This window comes from Muntiacus reevesi, chromosome 2, assembly GCF_963930625.1.
Source record: "Muntiacus reevesi chromosome 2, mMunRee1.1, whole genome shotgun sequence".
Taxonomy (NCBI): domain Eukaryota; kingdom Metazoa; phylum Chordata; class Mammalia; order Artiodactyla; family Cervidae; genus Muntiacus; species Muntiacus reevesi.
The window spans coordinates 213237929-213260277 of NC_089250.1; the positions used below are offsets into that span (position 1 = coordinate 213237929).

Here is a 22349-nt window from a genome sequence, read left to right on the forward strand (position 1 = left end):
ACCACCAGGGAAGTCCTTGTACTTAACTTTTCACAAGAACAGCAAAAAATATGGCAAATGTGTTGCAATATCACTCCCATGATTATGTTACATTATGTAGAACTCCCACCGAGCAGAGTGGAGAGAGGATCCCATTACCGGGTTCCTGAAGTAATTATGTTGGAGAAGGCCAGGTCGCAGGGGACGGCATGGAGCCATCAGCAGATGGCCTCAGTCAAAGACTCAGACAAAGTCCTCCGTCATTCAGATCCCAAGAAATGAAACGAATTCTGCAACAACCAGAATAATCATGGGAGCGGATTCTTCCCCAGTCAAGCCTCCAGATGAGAACACGGCCAGGCTGATGACTTGACTGTAAGATGCTGAGCAGGTGACTTAGCCAGCTGTGCCCAGACTCCTGTCCCAGGGAAACTGTCAGATAACAAATGTGTGTGCTGTCTTAGGTGACCAACTCTCTGGTTATGTGTTTACGTAGCAACAGGAAACTAATTCAGGAGGCATCGTGGAAGGAACTGCTCTTCAATGTAGCAGTCCCTCACCTCTGGCAGAACTTACACTCCTTGAGGGTAAAGCCCCTCATCTGTGGGGATGGGTTATCAGAGATACCTTGGGGCAGCTAAGATCTGAGAGCCACTCAGCATAGAGTAGGTGTCAGATCACTTGGTGAAATGCTGAATACAATCATCTCCAAGCAGCATGTGATTTTGGGAAATAGCTGTGCGTGTACATTTGACCTGAGTGTTGTAAGACTTGCTTCCATTATTAGGGGCCTCATAATTTAAAAAAAACTTTCCCTGCGGGCAGGAATGAGCCATCGGCCAGTGGAAACCAGGGAACCAGGGTGCATGGGAAAAGGAGCCGACTCTCTGTGGATCTGCTCCGGACTGCTGGGTCCTGGCTCCCCGGTTCCACTTGGCCCATCAGAGACGTGAGCCTCTGCTCTCTGTGTGCTGATGGAATGTGGAGAGTGGGGTGCAGGGGGAGTCAGAACTGGTCCCAGCTCACTGGCTTGGAAGTGTGAATGGATGGGTGTCAGTGATGGGGAAGCAGTCAGTGTAGGTGTGTGGCGGGAGTGCTAGACTCCCAGATCCGGTTTTGAGGGGCTTCCAGGAAAGAGGGTGGGCTGGGGGTTGCAGGGCCAGGCTGCCCATCAGGAGATGGGTGCCAGCCTGTTTGCTGACCTTCCACCTGCCAGCAGGGCAGATGCCCAGGAGATGGGGGACGGGTGGTGCAGTGGTTACTAGCTCAGAGCCTGAAGCTTCTCACTTGCTAGCCAGGAGACCTCAGGAAGTCACTTGGCCTCCTCTGTAAATGGGGATCCTAACAGAACACTTGCTAGGGTCAGGTTGAAGGTGAAAAGAACCAGCCCCTAAAGCACTCGGCAGAGTGGTCTGGTCTGTGGTAAGCACCAGTGAGGTGTGGCTGCTAAGACGTACGCCCTAGGACGGCTGGCGTGCTTGTCTTGTCCCAGGAAGCCGGCATCACACAAGAGGCCTTCATCAGGGGCTTGTGAATTAATGGAAAGAAGCTCCAGGGTCTTCTCCAGTGGTCCAGTGGTTAAGACTCTGCACATCTACTGTAGTGGGGTGTGGGTTCGATCCCTGGTTGGGAAACTAAGATCACACACCATGTGGCATGGCCAAAAAAATAAAAGAAGGAAAGAAAAGGCAGCTCCAAGGTTCTCTTCCCCATGCTGGTGCCTTCACTGAGGTTACAGCCTGCAGAGGAGGTCAGGATGCCCCTGCGTTTGGTGGAGGCGCCCCACCATCTGGGCAGGGCTAGTAATTCCTCCATTCCTGCCAGGCAGGGTGGAGAGCCACTGTATCTCTGCTGACTTCTCACCCTTGGGGTTTGGGGGAGGGAACTCTGGCCTCCCTTGACCCCGCGCTCTGACTCACACTGGCTTCGGAGCCCACCCAGAATGATTTTCCCAGGCTGGGCCCGCCCCCACTGTTTACTCTTGGCAAATGGGACCTTCCTGTTTCTAAGAAAATGGTTTTAATTGGTAATTATCTCATGTCTTCAGATAGCATCTTTCATCCAGGTGCCTGCAGCACCCAGCTCGTTAAACTGAATCCTTAGAAGGTACCGGGACTTCAAACAGTGCCTCTGGGTCACTCGGGCGCCTCGCAGGCTCCCCAGAGTGTGAGCACCCCGGGGTCAGCGCCAGGCGTCTGCTACCCTGCTGCACCCCAGGGTCGGGTGACAGCGGGAGGGTGACCCCGGGTGGCTTCCCCGAGGATCTTGCTGTGCCCAGCCCCACATGGGCTGCAGCAGGCCCAAGGCAGCCCTGCTCCCCACCCCATCCCCCTGAGGGTCCCCCGGGCTGCCGAGATTGGGGAGACCGAGGCCGACTCAACAGTACATATTTCTTCCTTTTAATTTTAATTTGTCAAATGTAAGTAGGCCTCTGAGTTAGAGGCTGTGGTGAAGGCCGTGTAGTTACTCATTACAGAGACCTACCCCTCGTCCTGCCCCTTTGCTCCCCTGTCTCAGAGGTCACAGCTCTCAATTCTAGATGATTCTTTCAGAGTTACCTCCATGGCACTAAATAACAAGCTTGTGTTGCTACCAGTTGGCCTTTCAGGGTCAAGGTTATCTAAGGACTTCCTACTAAAGGAGGTGAGCTTTCATCTCTATGATACACACACACCATTTCCCACCCACCATCCTCCCAGTATCTCTACACTCCATCTCATCTAAGACGCCGACACTTCCTTGATCTTTCCAGACTGTCTCTACGAACAGTTACCACGCGACTGGGGTGAATTCAAAGCTACTCTGAGTCTAGAAGAGTGGAGGATGCAAGCCTGGCCTGTGGTCAAGCCAGCATTCGTGGAAGAAATCAATGCAAAGCCCAGTCCATAGCTGTTGAGAATAAAATGTCCAGTGAGTTCTGGGTCCCCTGCTTCGGGCTGGGGTACACGCTAGTGTTGGGGTGATGCAGACACAGCCAGCGTTCCCCTGCAAGTCACCATCTGCAGGTATAGTGACATAACAACTGCAATATATCCTGAGCCAGGGGACGATTAGATCACGCAGCCTTGAAATTCGGGGATCTTGTCACCAACAGCCATGTCTTCTGCTGTTGACCAGAGAGCCCCCACTGATAAGCGCCAATAATATTCCAGCTGCAATGCTTTAACAAGCTTCCCAGGTGGCGCTAGTGGTAAAGAACCTACCTGCCAAGGGAGGAGAAATAACAGACACAAGTTCGATTCCTGGGTCAGGAAGATCCCCTCTGGAGGAGGGCACGGCTACCCACTTCAGTATTCTTGCCTGGAGAATCCCATGGACAGAGGAGCCTGGCGGGCTATGGTCCATAGGATTGCAAAGAGCTGGACATGACTCAAGTGACTTAGCACAAACAAAACTAATTTCGTTAGCAGATGCAAATTCTTAAGTATAGGATGGATAAACCGTAAGGTCCTACTGTATAGCACAGGGAACTCTATTTGATATCCTGTGATAAACCTAATGGAAAAGAATATGATAAAGAATATGTATAGGTATAACTGAGTCACTTTGTTACACAGCAGAAATTAACACAACATTGTAAATCAACTATACTCAATAAACTTTAAAAAGTACTAACAATTTCAGGTTACAGGCAAAGAAACGGAGAAGTCAGTGTTAGTCACTGAGTCATGTCTGACTCTGTGACCCCAAGGATTGTAGCCCACCAGGCTCCTCTGTCCATGGGGTTTTCCAGGCAGGAATACTGGAGTGGGTAGCTTACTTCCTTCTCCAGGAATCTTCTCAACCCAGGGATCAAACTGAATTGCAGGCAGATTCTTTACCATCTGAGCCACCAAGGAAGCCCTGCTGGTAATTAAATGATGTGCCAGAGTTTACAGAGACGTCAGGTCCAGCAGGACCCGAACCCAAATTCAAGCACTAGTCTGTCCACAGCCCCCAGACCCTGGGGAGATCGTGGCTGTACTGCTGGTCCGCCTGCAGGTCAATCATAAGCCGGGGTGCCAGGGAGGGGAGGGGACACCTTCCAAGGAGGGCTCTGCTCTTCACTATCCTCTCCACTGGGGGTGCTCCAGCCAGTGGGGTTGGGAGGTGCCCTGTCTGAGATCTCTTTCATGGGAGAAGGAAGCCCCATTTTCAGGCTCTTTTCCTGGGGTGGGGGTGGGGTGGGAGGGAACATGAAAAAGTGGCCCACCCCACCCTCCCCGTCCCAGCTTCTGATTCACCCCATCCGGAGCCAGGTGGGAGTGGAAGCCTCTGGGTGCTCCGCTGGTGCCAGGCCACTTGGCTAATTGCTGAACCAGGGCAGCAGGGCGTGGCCTGACATAATTATAGTTCATTCTGTTGCCTCTGGCCCGGCTCACAGGAGAGGGTGTGATGAGGCCCCCAAGCAGCAGAAAGCACACATTAGTGTAGCAAATTGGCCTGTTTGGCAGCCTCCAGGCCCCTGGGAGGGCCGCAAGTCCAAGCATCCCCTATGCCACCAGCTGCTGCCGGGATGCCCTGCATCTTGAAGAGTGTTACAGTGTGGTAGTCACTCAGTCGTGTCTGACTCTTTTCGACCCCATGGACGGTGGTCTGCCAGGCTTCTCTGTCCGTGGGATCCTCCAGGCGAGAATACTGGAGTGGGTTACCATTCCTTTCTCCAGGGAATCTTCCCAACCCAGGGATCAAATACGGGTCTCCTGCATTGCAGGCAGATTCTGTAGCATCTGAGCCACCATGGACGTCTACATCTCAAAGAGGAGAACACGCATCTGGACCTCCCCAGCTCGGCTTCCAGGTGCCCCTTCTGGGGTGGGGAAAAAGTCTTCCAATGGCACTCGAGCCAGCCCGTCTCTGCCCTCGACCTCAGTTTTCTCAGCTGTCCGATGGGATGAGGCCTGTGCTTTGTGAATCAGGGGACTGGTCCCCACCCTTCACCACTCGTCCCCCTCACCTTTTCCCAGCCCAGACTCCAAATCCATGCATGGTTAAACCTTCAGATATTTCCAGTGCTAGCCATCCAGCCACCCCCAAATTTATTCCTAGACATTATAGAGACAAGCCTTCCTTGTTACTATGCCTTTTTTGAATTTCTGCCCCATAGAAACAGTGAACACACCACTGTGACTGGAGTGATTCTTTACATAGCACTAGCTAATAATTCAAATGGTGGAATTAAAATGGGATAATGGAAAGTTCTTCCCAAGGCACTGAACCTGGAGAAGGCCTATGAGCCTGACTGCAAATACCAGGAGGAAGGAAGATAGAGGCCGGAGAACTGAGACAATGATCCCCGTTGAGAGGGTACAGGCCATGCATGGCCAAGCTGATAAATTGCCACAATCATGCAACCCACCAGCTAACGCTATTCCTCTCCAGCTAGGAGTTTCCAGCCCCTCAGCTACAATTCAGGTGGCTCTTCTCCAAAAATCCCTCCCCGCAAAGTGCAGCACTAGGACCAAACCTAAGTCATCTATTGTTTGTGTAGATCAGCAGAAGCTAGCGCTGTCACCACCCTGGCTTGAGGACCTAGACCTGTGTTAATGCACTCGAGAGGACAAAGGTCTGTACAGTCAGAGCTAGGGTTTTCCAGTAGTCATGTACAGATGTGAGAGTTGGACCATAAAGAAGGCTGAGCACGGAAGAAGGGATGCTTTTGAACTGTGGTGCTGGAGAAGACTCTTGAGAGTCCCTTGGACTGCAATAAGATCCAACCAGTCAATCTAAAGGAAATCTGTTCTGAATATTCATTGGAAGGACTGATGCTGAAGCTGAAGCTCCAATACTTTGGCCACCTTCTGTGAAGAACTGCTGCTGCTAAGTCGCTTCAGTCGTGTCCGACTCTGTGTGACCCCATAGATGGCAGCCCACCAGGCTCCGCCATCCCTGGGATTCTCCAGGCAGGAACACTGGAGTGAGTTGCCATTTCCTTCTCCAATGCATGAAAGTGAAAGTGAAGTTGCTCAGTCGTGTCCGATTCTTAGTGACTCCATGGACTTCAGCCTACCAGGCTCTGCCATCCATGGGATTTTCCAGGCAAGAGTGCTGGAGTGGGCTGCCATTGCCTTCTCCGTGAAGAGCTGACTCGCTGGGAAAAAAAACCTGACTCTGGAAAAGACTGAGGGCAAGAGGAAAAGGGGACGACAGAGGATGAGATGGTTGGATGGCATCATTGACTCAATGGACATCAGCTTGAGCAAACTCTGGGCGATGGTGGAGGACAAGGAAGCCCAGCTCATGGGGTCGCAAAGACTCAGACACAACTTAGCAACTGAATAACAACAAAGAATAGTTGCACTTTTACACCCATGTGCCTGAATTGAACTGACTATGAGCTACAATCCCTGGGTTGCTCCTGGGCTGCTCTTCGTCCCTGCAACTCCGCAGCACAAGTCACCGCTAGGTCTGACCTGCCTCGTTGTTGCTGCGGCTGTGAAGGTCAGTCACCCTCACTCTCAGCGGTGATGCTGCGGTGAGAGGCCCTCCCTTCCACCCCTGGATGCCTGGGTCCTCCTGGCTGTGACCTGGGCACTAAACCGCCATGTCCACCTCTGCTGCCTCAGCGATGTGAGCATGTGAGAAGGTTCTTCCCTGGGGGCTCCAGAGGTGGGGTGATCAAGCCGAGAGTCAGGACGTCTGGGTTCCTATACCTGCTTTTCACAATCCCGTGCCTCTCCATCCCCTTCCCAGTCATAAAATCAGAGATTGGGCAAAGAGGGTGGTCCTCTACACCCAGGAGACTCCCCTAATTATCTCTGGGAGGTGGGACCCTAACACCAGAGAGGTGATGCTTCCTGAGGACTTAGGATCCAGACCAGCAAATCCGGCCTTGGCCAAGGGACAGCCAACCCATGCTGTGGGCACAGTAGTCCCCGTGCAAATGCTTGAGGCATCCCAACACCCACACCAAGTGACCAGGGGCCAGACTCAGGCCACCACCCTGCAGTTCGTATTTCAAGCAGAACCCAGACTTACAGCCAATTTACCCTTTTGCCCCTTGTTATTTAGTCGGTAAGTTGTGTCCAATTCTTTTGCGACTCCATAGACCATAGCCTGCCAGGCTCCTCTGTCCATGGGACTTCCCAGACAAGAATACTGGAGTGGGTTGCCATTTCTTTCTCTAGAGGAGCTTCCTGACCCAGAGATCAAACCCCTGTCTACTGCATTGGCAGGTGGATTCCTGGCCACTGAGCCACTATGGAAGCCCCCTTGCCCCTTCTTACCCCAAAGGAGATTGCCTTGAGCCTCCATCAGCTCTCTAATTACCAGACCGGAGACTAAGATCTTGAGGACAATTAGGGGAGGCCTGTCTTTCCCCAAACTCCCTGCTATCCCCTCCTCCCCAGACCCGCCCCTGTCTGGAGCCTTCCTCTAATTTGGAGCCACTTAGAAAAGACTAGGAAGCCTTCAAAGCAAAGAAGAATATCTCCCAGGATGCCTCCTGCCTGTTTTATAGCTGTGGCCAGCCAAGAAGGTAGGCGAGCGTGCTCGGTCTGCAGAAGCACGGGAGAGGCACCCCGTTCAAGGGGCCTGTGGCCACAGCGTCCTGCTGTAAAAATACCGAGGATTTGAAGGCTGCTGGAGGAGAAAGGGCAGGACTCGGCTGCCCAGTCAGCCAAGAGTCTCCCTAAACCAAGAGAAGAGGGAGCCCCAAGCCAGGTCTGGGGACACTTTGCTGAGTCCTGCTTGGGCCCTCGAGGTCATCTCTTAATGGCTGGGATGTCACTGAGCAGCCCTGCCCCTTCTCCTTCCCTCTCCCACCGGACTCTGGCCTGCCCACTCAGCACCTTCATATCCGAGCTGCTCTGTGGGTGCCCTGATACATCCACACCTTTATCTGCCCCCCTCCCAGAGCAATGCCCATTGTGCCCGCCTCATCCTTCATGGTCCAATTGCAGCCCAAAATGTCCCCTCTAAATGCATGGGTGGTGCCATTTTTTTTTTTTTTTTTTTTTGGCCTTGTCTCCAACCTCCACTCTGCAGAGCAAGAACCACCTGCCTCTCCCTCACCATGACTGCCCCACTGAGAGGCTTCTACCCAGCTGGCCTATCATAGCACAAGGGGGATCCATCAGCCCTCTGAGTCCAGCCCTGCTAGATGCTGAGCGTCTTTTGTAACTTCCCTATCAAGTGGCTGTTACTTGCATACCCCCTGTGATGGGGAACTCATCCCCCCACCAAGCAAAGGCAACTCAAATTGACAACTAAAATCCCGCATGCAGGATTTTAGAGCTTCCCTGGGGGCTCAGATGGTAAAGAATCTGCCTGCAGTGCAGGAGACCTGGATTCGATCCCTGGGTGGGGAAGATCCCCTGGAGAAGGAAATGGCAGCCCACTCCAGTATTCTTACCCGGAGAATTCCATGGACAGAGGAGCCTGATGGGCTACAAACCAGGAATCAAACCAATGCCCCCTGAAGTGGAAGCGCAGAATTGCAACATACTGGTGCCCCAGGGAAATCCCAGTGGTGGCACTTTTTGTCTGTGTGGACTAAGATGGTGAGTTTCATCAACAATTCCATCCACGGTGGGCGGGGAGGGCGCACACTCTGCCAGTGACTCCAGAGCCCACCTCCGTCCCATGGCACTGGACTGCCTGATGGCTGCTTCCAGGCGGCCAGGTTGCTGACACCATATCTCAGATAGGGAAAACTGAGGGTCTGTGTGTTGCTGAGTGAGGGTCCCACAGATCAGGCAGAACTCAGAGCTCCTCTTACTCAGGACCACTGCATGTTCCCCACTTCTCCTACTACTCCCCTACCCCAGGGACAAGTGTTTCCTGACCATCTGTCCCGAGGGTTTCCATGGTCTCCACCAGACTTCTGATCAGCTCGTCCTGCTTTCGTAATACGAAGGAGAAGGAGGCCGGGGGGCAAACCATGGGGACTCATTTGCTAAGCACTTGTAAGCTCTGCCATCACTCACTCTGCGTTTCATCATGATCCCCTCTTGCATGTCCCCCCTCCCGGCAGGCTGGGCGGCTCTCCATGTGCTCAGGACTGTCCTGCTTCCTCAGGAGCCCCTGAGAGGTCCTGGACAGTGGCCCCCGGAGGCAGGAGACCCGGGGACACCTCCAGCCAGCAGGAAGCAGGGGTGGTAGCCCCGGATGGCATCATCTCTCCACGCTCAGCAAGTCCTGAGCCAGGAGGCTCCAGGGCAAGGCTTATGGACGGGCCAGGAAGGGCTGCTCCCCCAGGGCTGGCACAGACAGTGGCCACCTGCCCCTCTGCTCAGGCTCACAGAGGGATGGGCACCCGCAATGCTCACACCACTCATCTCTCAGTGGGTTGAGATGCGGCAGGGACTGGAATCCCACCTTCTGTATCTAGAGCTGGTTTCCTTTCACCCTGACCTGCTGAACACCTGTGGCCCGTCTGGTTGGTCCCTGTTCAACCAGGGGACCAGTATGGCAGGGTCTGGCCTCAGCTCAGAGCAGAAAATTCCATCAGAGGTGATGGAGAGGTCAGGGGTCTGCTCAGAGCCAGCCAGTCTGGATGGCTCTGGGAGGGGAGCACTGAGATCAGCCTGGGATGAGTGATTTAACCCCTGTGCGCCCCAGTTTCCTCACCTGGAATGTGGGGTAAAGGAGGCAGGGTGACGATACAGGCTTTTGAACAAAGCTTGATTGTCAGTGTTTTACAAGTGTTAGCTACTTGTTGTTTTCACTGTCCTCACAGTCCCTCCCCCAGGATGGGGGATCAGCCGTACCGGGGCCTGGAGGCCTCCGGCCAGCTCCGGGGACAGTTAAGCTGTCCTGCGCCTGAGGGTGGGTGGGCTCACGGCCTGAGCCCAGCACTGCCGGCCCTGGCAGCCCATCAGATGTGGCGGTCCTGGGTGGGGGCCAACTTGGCAGGATGGATCGGGCAGCCGGGTGGCACTGGACACACGGGAGGCCCGCCAGGGGCAGGTGCAGGCTCGGCTTGGCACACGAACTGGAGAATTCTTGGGCTGGACCAGGCCTGGTGGGGACGGGCCCCGTCCCAACGTGTGAGTGTGGCCGGATGGATGCGGGCATGATTTCTCAATTGTCCATCTCCAGAGTCACCTCCGTTCTTCTCGTTTGTCTCTTTCCTTTCTCAACTCCCTGGTAATGGGGGCGGTAGTCCTGTTGGTTGAGGGGCCCCTGGGGGCCATGCTGATGCAGAAACCCTCTCTGCGGGCTGACCTCGGGCATGTCATGTCCTCCCCACTTCTCATATGAGAGGACCGAGCCTTCTAGAGGGTGGTGTCCCACCCAGGGTCACACGGCTCGAGGGGGCGGGCCGTGATCCGGCCCAGAGTTTCCCCAGTTGGTGTGGGTGGCCCTGTCTTGGGAGCTCTCCCGAACTTGCGTGGTCCAAGGCCAAGTCTTCCCAGCTGGTTCCAGGCCTCAACTTACTGTGTGTCCTCAGCGAGGAGCCCCTTCCTGGGCCTTGGGCCCTTGGCTGCAGAGATCCGGTTGGCCCCCCACTGGTAGAGATCCTTGTGGCTCAGACGGTCTCCGGAACCCATAATCCCACTCACTCTGAATGGCCCCAGACAGGTGCCTGGCAGGGCTGCCCCCACTGTGTCCTTCGTCACCTTCCAAACTGTTGTCCATCCCCGGAGCACTATTTAAAGAGCCGTCGCCGAACTCCCCCAGCGCTGCCGCAGCTCGAGAGAACCCTCCAGACCATGGTAGGCTGGCGCTGCCCTGCCTGCTAATCCTGACCTCATCCTGTGACCTTGACTTCATTTGTGATTCTGACCTTCACCTCATTGCCTGAACTCACCCTGACCTTGACCTTGTCCCTCTCATTGACATCCTTGACCTTGATGTGTTCGGTCCTGACCTCTTCTTCTCCCTTGATGTGATCCTTGCTCCTGGCCAGTCCATCCATGGGGGTCCTGACTTGGGTCTCTGTTTTCCTGGACTTGGTGGGGCCTGCTGCTGAGGTGAAAGGTGGGGAGGCGAGGTAGAGGAGGGTGGAGGGGGCCAGGGTGGGTCAGGTTCAGAGGTTTCAGGACAGAAGAGGGGCTCTGAACATGCTTCCTAGTGGGGGTTGGGGTCGCTGCTCTAGGACGGCTGTTCTAGGCACCAGTCCTATGGAGCCTGGCGTGGGGGCTGCTGGCCTTGCTGCGGGGTCCTTCAGGTCATGTGGGGGCTGCCCTGCCGCCCGCCCCTTGTCCCTGGGCTCCAGCCACTTGGGGCTCCTTGTGGGCCTTCAGTGGGGCTGGCCTTTCATGCCTCTGTTTCACACGTTCTCATCAGTCCTTTTTGACCTGAAAATGCTAACTCAGCCAAGCCTCAGTCTGAAAGGTCACCCCCTCCGGGAGGTCTGCCCTGAGTACCCAGTGGTACAGCGGCTTCTCTGAGATCTCAGCATCTTCCCTCCCTCCATCACCCTCTACCGATTGTCTGTCTCCCAGCTGGACCGTGAGCTCCTTGGGTACAAGAACCGGGCCTGATTCAGTTCCAGGTCCCTGGGCCTGGGCACCTGGGTCAGCAGGTACCTGATAAATGTCCAGATGCTCTGAAAGTGCAAGTCTCTCAGTCATGTCTGACTCTTTGTGACCCCATGGACTGTAGCCTGCCAGACTCCTCTGTCCATGGAATTCTCCAGGCCATGATAATGGAGTGGGTAGCTGTTCCCTTCTCCAGGGAATCTTTCCAACCCAGGGATCAAACCCAGGTCTCCTGCATTGCTGGTGGATTCTTCACCATCTGAGCCACCAGGGAAGCCCAAGAATACTGGTGTGGGTAGCCAATTCCTTCTCCAGGGGAACTTCCCAGCTCAGGAATCGAACGAGGGTCTCCTGCATGGCAGGCTGATTTTTTACCTGCTGAGCTACCAGGGAAACTGCCCAGATGCTCTGAGGGAGGCGTAATATCCATTTTATAAAGGAGACTCGGGGCAGAAAACTGATTTTCTTAATATCACAGAGGCTGTGAGCAGCAAAGCGGGGATTAGAACTCAGGTCTGGGTGACCCACCTTCTGCTCTGAGATATTCCCTTCTGAAACACATTATAAAAGGGAGTTTCTAAGACAGCTGGGCTGGAAGGGGGATACCAGCTAGGAGATCAGAAGGCCGGTCAGGGCCCTGGGTCTGTTTTGCCTGTTCAGTAGCAGAAAAACAACCCCTTCCTTCCTTTCAGGGTTCTAGAACAGGGTCTGACACACAGTAGGGTGACGTTTCCCCAGATGACACAAAAGGCTGGGGATAGACGGGGCAGGGCATGCCATGGCCGAGGGGGGAGGTCTGAGGAGAGCGAGGGCAGAATATCTCCCCCAGACGGAAGTGATCGCTTTTATTAATGAGAAGGAAATGTATCTGTAATTATGTGAGATGAATTCTGCAGGGAGATTCTTTTCTTTATGATGTCTGAAGGGATTTATAAATATTACAGGGGTTTTATGGCATCAGAACGTCCTGGCTGCCCCTGCCAGCCCCCTTTCAAAGGATTAGTGGAGACAAAGGACCCAGTAAAAGCTAATTATAAGTCAGCCAGGCGCTGCGGCTCCTCAAGTGAGCCTGGGGACCCAGGGAGATGGGGGTGAGGGTGGGGGTGGGGACGTAGGGTGGGGGGACTAGAATGAGCAAGGGGAGGGAGGGGGGACCACACAGGCACTGAGGCGGGTACCAGTGAAGCCCGTGCTCCGGGGTAGGGTAGCAGGGGCTGGACATAGAGGGTGGTACAGGCTGGGATGGAGTAGGCGTGGGGGTTCTGTGAGGGCTCCCCGTCCACCTCCCCCTTTTTTGTGAAGCCCTGGCTGTCCTTTCCCCATCATGAGCTGAGTCTGGGGCTCCTTTGCACACGGGGGCCCTAGTGATGGCTGCTGAGGGAAAGGTCCCACAGAGGGCTTCGGGGACAGAGAGCAAAGGCCCAAGAGTGGACTCTCTGGCACCATGACATGGAGAGAAACATGTGGAGACAGGAAGTCTGGCCAGACATCCCCCACAAGGATGGTCACCTGCTCTACCTGCTGCCCTAAGACAGGCCCTGAGCCCTGGGGCAGTAGTTTCCAAACCAGCCCCAACTTGGAGCCAGACCCTGGGTAGGGGTAGGCAGCCCACCACTCCCTTCAATGGGACAGATCCAGGGAGGTGTGGCAGGACAGCGTGCTCTGGGCTACCAAGGCATGGAAGTCCAAGACCAGTGGGGAGGGGAGGTGGGGGCGGCGGGAGCTCTTAGTTGGCCTTGGGTTGAGGTTGATCAGGAAAGGCTTCTCGGAGGCGGTGGTGGAGGAGTTGGGCCTGAAGGATGAAGCTACTTGCTGATGGAAGGCAGGGAAGGCGCCCCAGGTAGTGGGAAGGTCAGAAGCAAATGATGGGAGAGCAGGGTATGCAGAGCAGGTGTGGGGGACCCAGGTCGGGGGAGGGATGCTCTGGGAGCGGGGCAAGGGACAGACCTCGCGGGACCAAGGGACCTGGGTGTTACCCTGAACACTGGGGAGGGTGGCAGGAAAGGAGGGGCCCCCCACGTGGGGGCTGGTGCTAGAAAAGACACCCCTCTCTGCTCCACATGCTTGGTGCTGACCACCTGCTTTCTGGAGTCGGGGGCGGGGGGCGGGGTGGGAAGTGGCAGGGTGACCCTGCAGGGTGGGTGCTCTGCAGGCTCCTTGCCAGGGGCTGGGAAATGCCCTGCTTCTCTCCAAGGCTTCATGAGGAGCCTGGTGTCTCTGCTGGGGTCCTGGCAGGGGCAGGGGGCAGTGTCGTTCAGGAGACGGGGCCTGAGGGTTGGGTGCCGCGATGGGGTACCTCCCGACAAAAGGGCTTCTGCAAAGCCTCACCTGGAACCTCACAGGCACCCAGAAGAGCCCGGAAAAAAGCGGAAGGAGGAGCCAGCTCCAACGTCTTCTCCATGTTCGATCAGTCCCAGATCCAGGAGTTTAAAGAGGTCGGTCAACTGCCCTGGGGCTTTGGGAGGTTACTGGGACGCACAGAAAGCCTTTAGGTGTGGGGTCAGCCCTCAGTCTCTGGGGGGTGGTGATGTCACTCTTAGAGGCTGCCAGGCTGCAGATTAGCCCCCTGAGAAGTGATGAGCTGTTCTCAGGCCGCCCTGCCCCCCTCTATCCCTGAGTCTTTGCTGTGTGACCTCCAGCAAGCCTTTCCTCTCTCTGTGCCTCGGTTTCATTCTCTGTAAAATGGGGTTGCGGGGAGCATGAAATGAGGGATGGGCAGGAAGCCGCAGGGGGTGCTGGTGCACAGTAGGAGCCCAGCTCCAGTTGGCCATCACTCTCATGACCAGATGCCAAACGGCCTCCACTGAGGTCACCAAGATAACAGTGGGCTGGAGGACAGCCCCTGGCAGGGAGCAGGGGCCTCTGGGGAGCGGCTGGGGCAGGAGGGTGGGTGGCTGCTCAGTGCCGTGTCTCTGCCAGGCCTTCACCATCATGGACCAGAACCGGGACGGCTTCATCGACAAGGAGGACCTGAGGGACACCTTTGCTGCCCTGGGTGGGTGACCGGCAGCCGGAGGCCTGGGGCTTGGGGCCTGGGGCTTGGGGTGGAGCCGAGTCCAGGCCTTTCAGAAAGAATGGGTGGCTGTGGGCAGGTCAGGGTGGCTGGTGCAGGGGGTGTGAGGGGCTGGTGTGCCCCGGGGGCTCCCAAGAGGGCAGACTCTGCCTGGAAGGTCAAGGGAGGACTCCCCAGTGTTAGAGGAGGACTGGCCAGGGGAGGGAGGTGGGTATTTCAGGGACTGGAGTGGCCCCTGCAGAGGCCTGGAGTGGGAGGGTGGGGGAGGAGTCAGCAGGGCAGTGGGGGTTGGGGGGCATGCTGGGGGGGAGGAAGAGGCTGGAGACACTCAGAGGTGAGGACTCAGGGAATCCCAGAGTCCTCACCTCTAGGCAGCCAGTGGATCCCTCCTATAGCACGTGAGCCCCTGGGACCCAGGTCTTCCACTCCAATGTGCCACAGCTTCTTTGGGCCTCAGTTGCTTCATCTGTAAAATGGGGATAACCACCAACTTGCTCTCACTTCCAGGGAGGCTGAGGTGGTGGCAGGGGGATGGTGAGGCTGGAGGCAGCCCATGGCTAAATGTGCCCCCATCCTGAGGCTCCCCCCACCAGACGGCGGGCAGGGCCTTAGGGCTGAGTGGAGGGATGGGAGAGACAGTAGGGTTGGGAGATTCTGTAAGACGCTGGGGTCCTGAGCTCTGGGCTCCTGGGCTGCCTGCCGGCAGGGTCCCCTCTAACCCTCACTGCATGTGTGGGTATCTCCACCCTTCCCCTCCCCCAGGCCGCATCAATGTAAAGAACGAGGAGCTGGAGGCCATGGTGAAGGAGGCCCCTGGGCCCATCAACTTCACCGTCTTCCTGACCATGTTTGGGGAGAAGCTGAAGGGTGAGTGAGACCCCAGGTGGGGGGGGAGCCTGAGGAGGGGATGGGCGAGTGGGCATGGGTAGGTGGGGTCCTGTGTGCCCACGTGCCCTGCACCGATGCACACCCCAGCTGGGGGCATGGTGTAGCCCCAGACACCAACCTCTGGGTGCACACACCAGATCCCGCCTCAGTTTCCACCTCTACAGCACAGAGTGGGATAATTGCCATGACTCCCGATTTGTGGGGCTGTGAGGGGCCCAGGGGGACAGTTTTCAAGAAAGCCCTTTGCCCACCCTCAGGACAGTGCCCCCACCCTGGTCTCACCTTCCTGGCCCTGGGTTCATCTTGCGTGCTCTATCTTACCACCTGCGGCTGACAGGAGGCGGTGTACTGGGGGTGGGTGGGCTAGGGGTCCTGGAAGCTGCCGTGGCCCTCCCCCCCGCCCCGGGAAGGCTGTGCTTCTCTGGGGAAGGATTCATAGGTGAAGAGACCGAGGCTCAGATGGTCGCACACCTGCCCAGGTGTCCCAGCATCGAAGTGGCAGGAATGGAGCCCTGACCCATCTCCAGCTCTAACCACTGCACTCCCCTGAGATATGGCATCAGGCCTGGGCTGGGATTCCATGGTCAGAAGGAAGGGCCAGCCGGGGCTGGGGCTGCCCTGGGGGGTGGGTCTTATCATCATCCCACGCTCAGGCTGTCCGCGCCTGATACCCTCCCTGGGCCTCAGCTCCATCTGGGTTTAAGCCCTGGCCTCCTCAGAATTCCCCGGTGGTACAGTGGTTAGGACTCTGCCCTTCCAAGGGGCGCAGGTTTGATCCTTGGTTGGGGCACTAGGGTCCCACACACTCTGTGGCATGGCCAAAAAATTGTAAACATGTTTTTTAATCATAGAAAAAAAGAAGACCTGACCCCCCACCGACCCTTAGGGTGACCTTGGGCAAGGTTTATCTGCTCTTTGCACCGTGGTTTCCTGCCTGTAAGACAGGGTTTGTGTTAGTTTCCTAAGGCCGCTGAAACAAATGATGACAAACTTAACGGTTCAAAAAACCAGCCAAGTGTCCCCTCGGTTCTAGAATCTGGAAGTCTGAAATCTGACAGGTCGGGCTCCATTGAGCAGCTCCAGGAGAGAACGCCTTCCTGTTCTTTTTCGGCTTCTGGTGGCCACCTGGCTCTCATCTCTGCCTCAGGGGGTCACAGTGTCCCCTCCTCTTCTGTCTGTTTCCCTCCGTCTCACTCTCGTAAGGACACTTGTCACTGGCTTTACGGCCCATCTAGATGAACCAGGATGGTCACTCCATCTCCAGACCCTTTCTTTACATCTGCAAAGGCCCTTTTTCCAAGAGACATTTCCAGGTTCTTGGCATGAGGACCTGGGGGCCACTGCTGAACCCACGGCCACCTGGTGCTGGCCAGTCGACAGAGAAGCGCCACTGGGCCCCCCTCTGGCCAGCTGTGAGGGGTTGTTCCTGGGACCACGGCCACCTCCTCGGGGAGGCGCAGGAGTCCAGGGGGGCAGGGCTGGGGGCCCAGTCCCAAGGAAAGACGTGCGTGACTCCAGCCAGTGACTTCAAAGTGAGTCCCGGAACGCGTGTCGGCCTGTGACTGAGCTGAGAGCTCTGACCCCAGACTGCACCTTTTTCTCATTTTCACAGGGGCGCCGCGGCTGGGGCTCCAGCTGAGCCTGTCATGCAAGCTTGGCTGAGCCTGCGGTAGGGACAGGGGCTGGGAGGCTGGGCAGGCACCGCCTCGTCCCTCTAACTGGGATGAAGACACTTTGCCACGAAGTGACCAGGGGAGGCGGCCTCTCTGCCACCCACTGGATGAGGTTTGCAGTCGGCAGAGTGGAGGCCCTCACTGAGAGGAAGGGGGGGACGGGCTGGGAGGTGGTAAATGTCCAGCCACGGGGCCTGAGCCCAGGGCAGAGAGTTCACATACAGCTGGTCCTCGGGAAGGCGGGCTAGAGCCAGTCTGCCCCAGCAGAGAGGCCCCTCCAGAGACCCAGGGAGGCCGAGACCACACAGCAGGCCCCTCACCACAATCCCTTGGCCAGCCCCTCCTCCTGCGAGGCCAGGCTCTGATGGACCCTAGGTTCAGCCTTTGGCCTGGGCACACTGGCTTTCTGTCACCCTGCCTAGGGGAGGCCCACACCTCTGCTTCCAGGAGTTCCCAGGCCACCAGGCCAGCACTAAACCCAGCCCAGTCACTCAGGGCCAGTCTCAGAAATGTTGAGAGACTCAGACATTGTCCTGTCCTGGATGATCCTAAAGGGAGACATAGACAGCCCTGACCCAATCTGATGGGGGAGACACGGGTGGCCTGACCCAGTCTGATGGGGGAGACACACGGGTGGCCTGATCCAGTCCAATGGGGGAGACATGGATGACCTGACCCAGTCTGATGGGGGAGACACGGATGGCCTGACCCAGTCTGGTCAGGGAGACACGGATGACCTGATCCAGTCTGAGAATCTGGAACACAAAGCGGCAGAACAAACGGGGGGACTTTGGAGGTTCAAACAGTTGCCTTCAAACCCTTCCTCCCCTTATAGCTGCAGACCTCAGGCCAGCAACAGAACCTCTCTGAGCCTCAGTGTCCTCTTTGACAAACTGGAGACATCAATATCTACCATGTGTGGTGTGTTGGGGTTCCACAGGGTTAAATGGTGAAGCTGCAGGATGGACTTGGCACAGAGTACTCAGATGTGTTTGCAGCCATGATAGAGTAATGTTTGGCAAGCCCTTTACCATTAATGACACGTTATCTTAACCAGTCCTGGGAGTTGGGCAACAAACCCCACCTTGGTCTCCATCTCACCGATGACACAGCTGAGCCTTAAGCAGGAAGCGAACAGCCCTTGGCCCACAGTGAGCAGGAAGGGCAGTGTGACAGAGGGCAAACAGCGCCAGGTGAGGGTTACCAGATCACCCTCGGCCATTCACACAGTCCCTGAGACCTTGGGTGAGACGCTTCCTCCCTCTGGGCCTCAGTTTTCCCGTCTGTACCACCAGGGGGGCTGGGTATTCAATCCCATTGTGTTAGCAGAACCATGTCTTCTAATGACATCTTTCCCCAAAGCCCACACTATAAACGTGATAAAACCAGAACTGCTCTGGTTGTGCTCTGCCTCTCCCAGTTCCCCACCTCCACCCCACCCACCCTGTTGGCCCACCTGCCCCTCCTCTGGCCTAAATAACCTCGCAGACTCCTCCAATGTCATTGCCAGAGCCTACAGCCCCCAGGTAAGAGCTCTTTCTCCTTTACCCAAGCCTAATCACAGGGCATCAGTTGTGAGAACTTGGGCAAGTCACTTAGCCTCTCTGAGCCTCAGTTTCTTCATCTGTAAAATGGGGCCAGTGGTCAGGAGGGTTGAGCAGGTAGTAAATGCCTAGCAAATGAACTTGGGCAAACTCCCGGAGACAGTGAGGGATAGGGAGGCGTGCTGCAGTCCATGGGGTTGCAAAGAGTCAGACACTGAGTGACTGAACAACAAATGCCTAGCTGGGGACTCCACGTTCAACTGTGCAAGCTGATTGGTTCTCAGTGCAGAGTCCTTGGCTACTGTTACTATTCCTTGGTTCTCAGAAAATGCCCTTCTCTCTGGCCTCACTGTGGACCAGAAGCTGGGAAAGAAGCTCCCTGAACCCTTGGCCTCTAAGGGGCCCTGGGACCCAGTGCCAACCGCTGTCTGTCCTCTTTATTCTGTGTGTGCTGCTTCTAGGGACGGACCCCGAGGAGACCATTCTCCACGCCTTCAAGGTGTTCGACACTGAAGGGAAAGGTTTTGTCAAGGCTGATTTGTAAGTTCCTCCGCCTTCTGTTTTGGTTGTTCTCTTCCCAGAGGCTCAGGGAACAGATGGACTGGGGTAGGGATATGGGGGTGATGGCCCAGTCTCCTCTCCTGCCCAGAACTCAGGTAGGTTCTGGCCAGGAGCCAGGAGGCCACTGCCCTGCCCAGTTCAGCCATCCCTCGATCTCTCTTCCGCTTCCTGGGCCTCGGGGGTCTCCGTTTGTGGGGAAGTGTGCGGGGAATGTGGAGTCCCCTGGGGAGGACTTCCCAGTGGCGAGGGAAGAAGGGGTGGTGGTAGAAGTAGGCCCTGAAGGATGACTGAGGATCGCCATGGCTGGAGCAGAGAACATTCTAGATGCAGGGACACAGAGAGAGAAGAGCCAGGACTCAGCCTGTTTAGGAGGAGCGGGCAGTCTGGGGGGAGGGCTGGGTGGGGGGGAGGGGAGACTGAGGACAGAGAGGTAGGCGGGCCCGTGTGGGGCAGCCCTGGACCCTGGGCGGCAGGGGGCGGGGGCGGGGGCGGGGCGGGGGCGGGGCATGGGAGAGCCTAAGAAGGAGTTAGGCGGGAGCAACAGGGAGGCCAGCCTGGAGGAGGAGAAAAGAGGGTTGCAGCTGCGCAGGGGTCTTGGTTGACAGGCATGGAAGGAGGGGAGCGGCTGGGTGAATGAAATACAAGAGGCCAGCACGGATGGAATCCAGGGTGTTGGGAGAGGAATGGGCCTGATGTTAGCTCGAGTGGAGGCGGGGATGGAGGTGGAGCCATGGGAAGGACCCAGCTCTGCTGGGGCTGCAGAGAGAGCGAGGAGACCATCGTGGGCAGCTGTCTGGCTGCAGCTGGGCTGGCGTCCTTGAACGTGGGAGCAATGATGCTGTGCCTGGGAGCCTCAGCCCGGCGGGAGCACGGGGCAAAGAGCCAAGACTTGCGGGCAAAGCGGGCCGGGCAGACACACTACCCAGGGGCTGACACGCTGAGCCGACTTCTGAGCCGACCTCTGGGCCATCCCTTCAGGCCTCCACGGCCTCCGTGGGCCTGTGGGTGGCCCTGGGCAGGCAAGATTTCTTCCTCAGTCACAGGCTTCCTGACCAATTACCAGGTTGCTTCAGGCGTCGGCTAGAGGCTAATGTTGCTTTCTATTAGCGTCAGCACGTGATGGAGGTGGGGCAGAGGGACAGGGAGGAAGCGGGGGACAATGTGTTGTCCCCCAAACATTCTTGCAGTCCTCCCACCCCCCTTAAGTTTTGAGTCACACTCTCCTCAGGGGTGGGGGAGGTATTCCCGAGGGCTTCTCCAGGCTACAGCCCTCTGGTTCACCCAGTCCTCAGAGTCCAGGTTCCCACCCCCATCTTGGAGACCTCGGGGAGGCACTGGGGGTACCCCCTGGAGTGGGCTCCACCCACCCCTCTCCTGGCACCCACCTTCGCTCCCAGAGCAAAGTCAGGGCTGGGAGGAACCCTTGGGGGATCCCATTTTGGGACCTGAAGCCGCCACCCCCAGGCTATGGGACCCGAAAGACATGGCTGCCCGCCAGGCAGACCACAGAGAAGGCTCTGGTTGAGACAGAGTCTGTGAAAAGTCCCCGGCGTGCAGAGCTGGAAACTGTGACTGTCCTGTAGTAACATAAATAATGGAAAATGTGCGTCGGTCCTCAGGGGGGCCGAGGCTGTGGCATCGCGGGGCACGCGGATCCTCAAAGCCCAGGTCAGCCCTCTGGCCCCGCCCCGCGCACCGCGGCCCCGCCCCCACGCCCCCACACCCCCCACGCCGAGCTCCTGCGGGCACCAGGCCCTCCCCCACAGCTTCAAACATCTCCGCTCAGGCCACTTCTCCAGTCCCTCGGGCAGGCCTGACCCACCGTGGGCAGCTGCTCTCCCTGACCACTCCACTGGTCAGGGGGCTCAGGCCCCCCCACCACTGCAAATCAGTACCCCTCCTGAACCTCTCTGCAAAAGAGGCATGAAAGTGCTCACTTCCCAGAGCTGGGAGGAGCAAAGGAGACCTGGGCAGGCCCAGGAAGACACGGAGCTGGGTAACCTTCCCGCCCCTTGGCTGAGTGCAAGCACCATCACGCTCCAAGGCACCTTACAGATGTCAGCAAAAACCACAAGCTGAAGGAGTAGCGTGTCTAGAACCAGGGCAAAGAGGCTCTCCTCTGTAACCTGGGAAGATCCCCTGGAGGAGGAAAACGGCAACCAACCTGCTCCAGTATTCTTGCCTGCAGAATCGCATGGACAGAGGAGACTGGCGGGCTATACGGTCCATAGGGCCGCAAAGAGTCAGACATGATGCAGCAACCGCACACACAATCTGTACTTGGAGAGTGCACAGTGCAACGTCGGAGTGGCCAGCACAGTCCTGTTGGGGCCCCCAGGTTATTTCACTGGGCCCTCCCCTGATGCAAAGAGGAGAGCCCAGGTTACAGAGGAAGCTGTGAGCTGAAGTGGTCGCCTGAGGCTACACGGCCAGTTGGGGGCGCAGGGCTGGGCCCGGCCGGTGTCCTCCTGGGCCATCCCCCTCAGGGTCTGTGTCCACACACAGAGCGGTCCTTTCCCTCCTTCCCTGAAGGTGACCCTTTCTCTCCCTTGAGCAGCATCAAAGAGAAGCTCATGACGCAGGCAGACCGGTTCAGTGAGGAGGAGGTAAGCGCAAGCTTTTCAGGGCACCTGCCGACCAAGCATTCCTGGGAAGCGCTCTGTCTTCAGGGGTCTGCTGACGTGGTTTCCCCCTGACTCCTTGGAAGGGAACCAGGATGGGGTGGGGGAGGCTGCTGGCCAGGCCTTAGTGCCCCGCCACATCTGCTAAAAGGAGAGTGACATTCTGCCTGACGCCCTTGGGTGACCCCTGGCTCTGTCCCCCACTTGGCCCTGGTCCAGGCTGACTCCCAGCCCCTTCCCCAGGTCAAGCAGATGTTTGCTGCTTTCCCGCCAGATGTGTGTGGCAATCTGGACTACAGGAACCTGTGCTACGTCATCACGCATGGCGAAGAGAAGGACTAGACAAGATCACGGACCCTCCTCCCTCCAAACCCCCCCACATTCAGAGGCAGCAAATACTGGGAGATGGGAGGGGTGGCCTTTGAGGAGCCCCAGCGGCCAACGTGTGCGAAGAGAAGACTCCCTGGCTTGTGGGTCAGGGGCAAAAGCAAGAATAAATAATGCTAACAAGGTCTGAGTTCTTGTGATTAATGCTCCGGTTGGGGAGAAAGCGAAACATTCCTATGCTGTTGGTTTTTCCAAAACTTTTTACTTCCTGGCTTTGCTCAAATGTTCCTGATGAGCTGATGTTTAGAACTAATTGACAGTTTTAATGATCCCCAGCT

At 56.8% G+C, this 22349-nt stretch overlaps 1 protein-coding gene across 2 annotated transcripts; it reads left to right on the top strand.

Annotated features, from left to right (window-relative positions):
* The first annotated feature begins 12645 nt into the window (after window positions 1-12645).
* On the top strand, window positions 12646-22026 carry MYL10 (myosin light chain 10). Of its 2 annotated transcripts, XM_065920399.1 has the most exons (7): window positions 12646-12661; window positions 13761-13819; window positions 14304-14379; window positions 15160-15264; window positions 18964-19042; window positions 21621-21669; window positions 21928-22026. In XM_065920399.1, exons 2-7 carry the CDS (start codon window positions 13784-13786, stop codon window positions 22024-22026), a joined length of 444 nt encoding a protein of 147 aa, XP_065776471.1. In that variant the 5' UTR covers window positions 12646-12661; window positions 13761-13783. The 2 variants fall into 2 exon arrangements, with proteins under 2 accessions (XP_065776471.1, XP_065776470.1); XM_065920398.1 differs by lacking the exon at window positions 12646-12661 and having other exon boundaries at window positions 13727-13819.
* The last annotated feature ends 323 nt before the right edge of the window (window positions 22027-22349 follow it).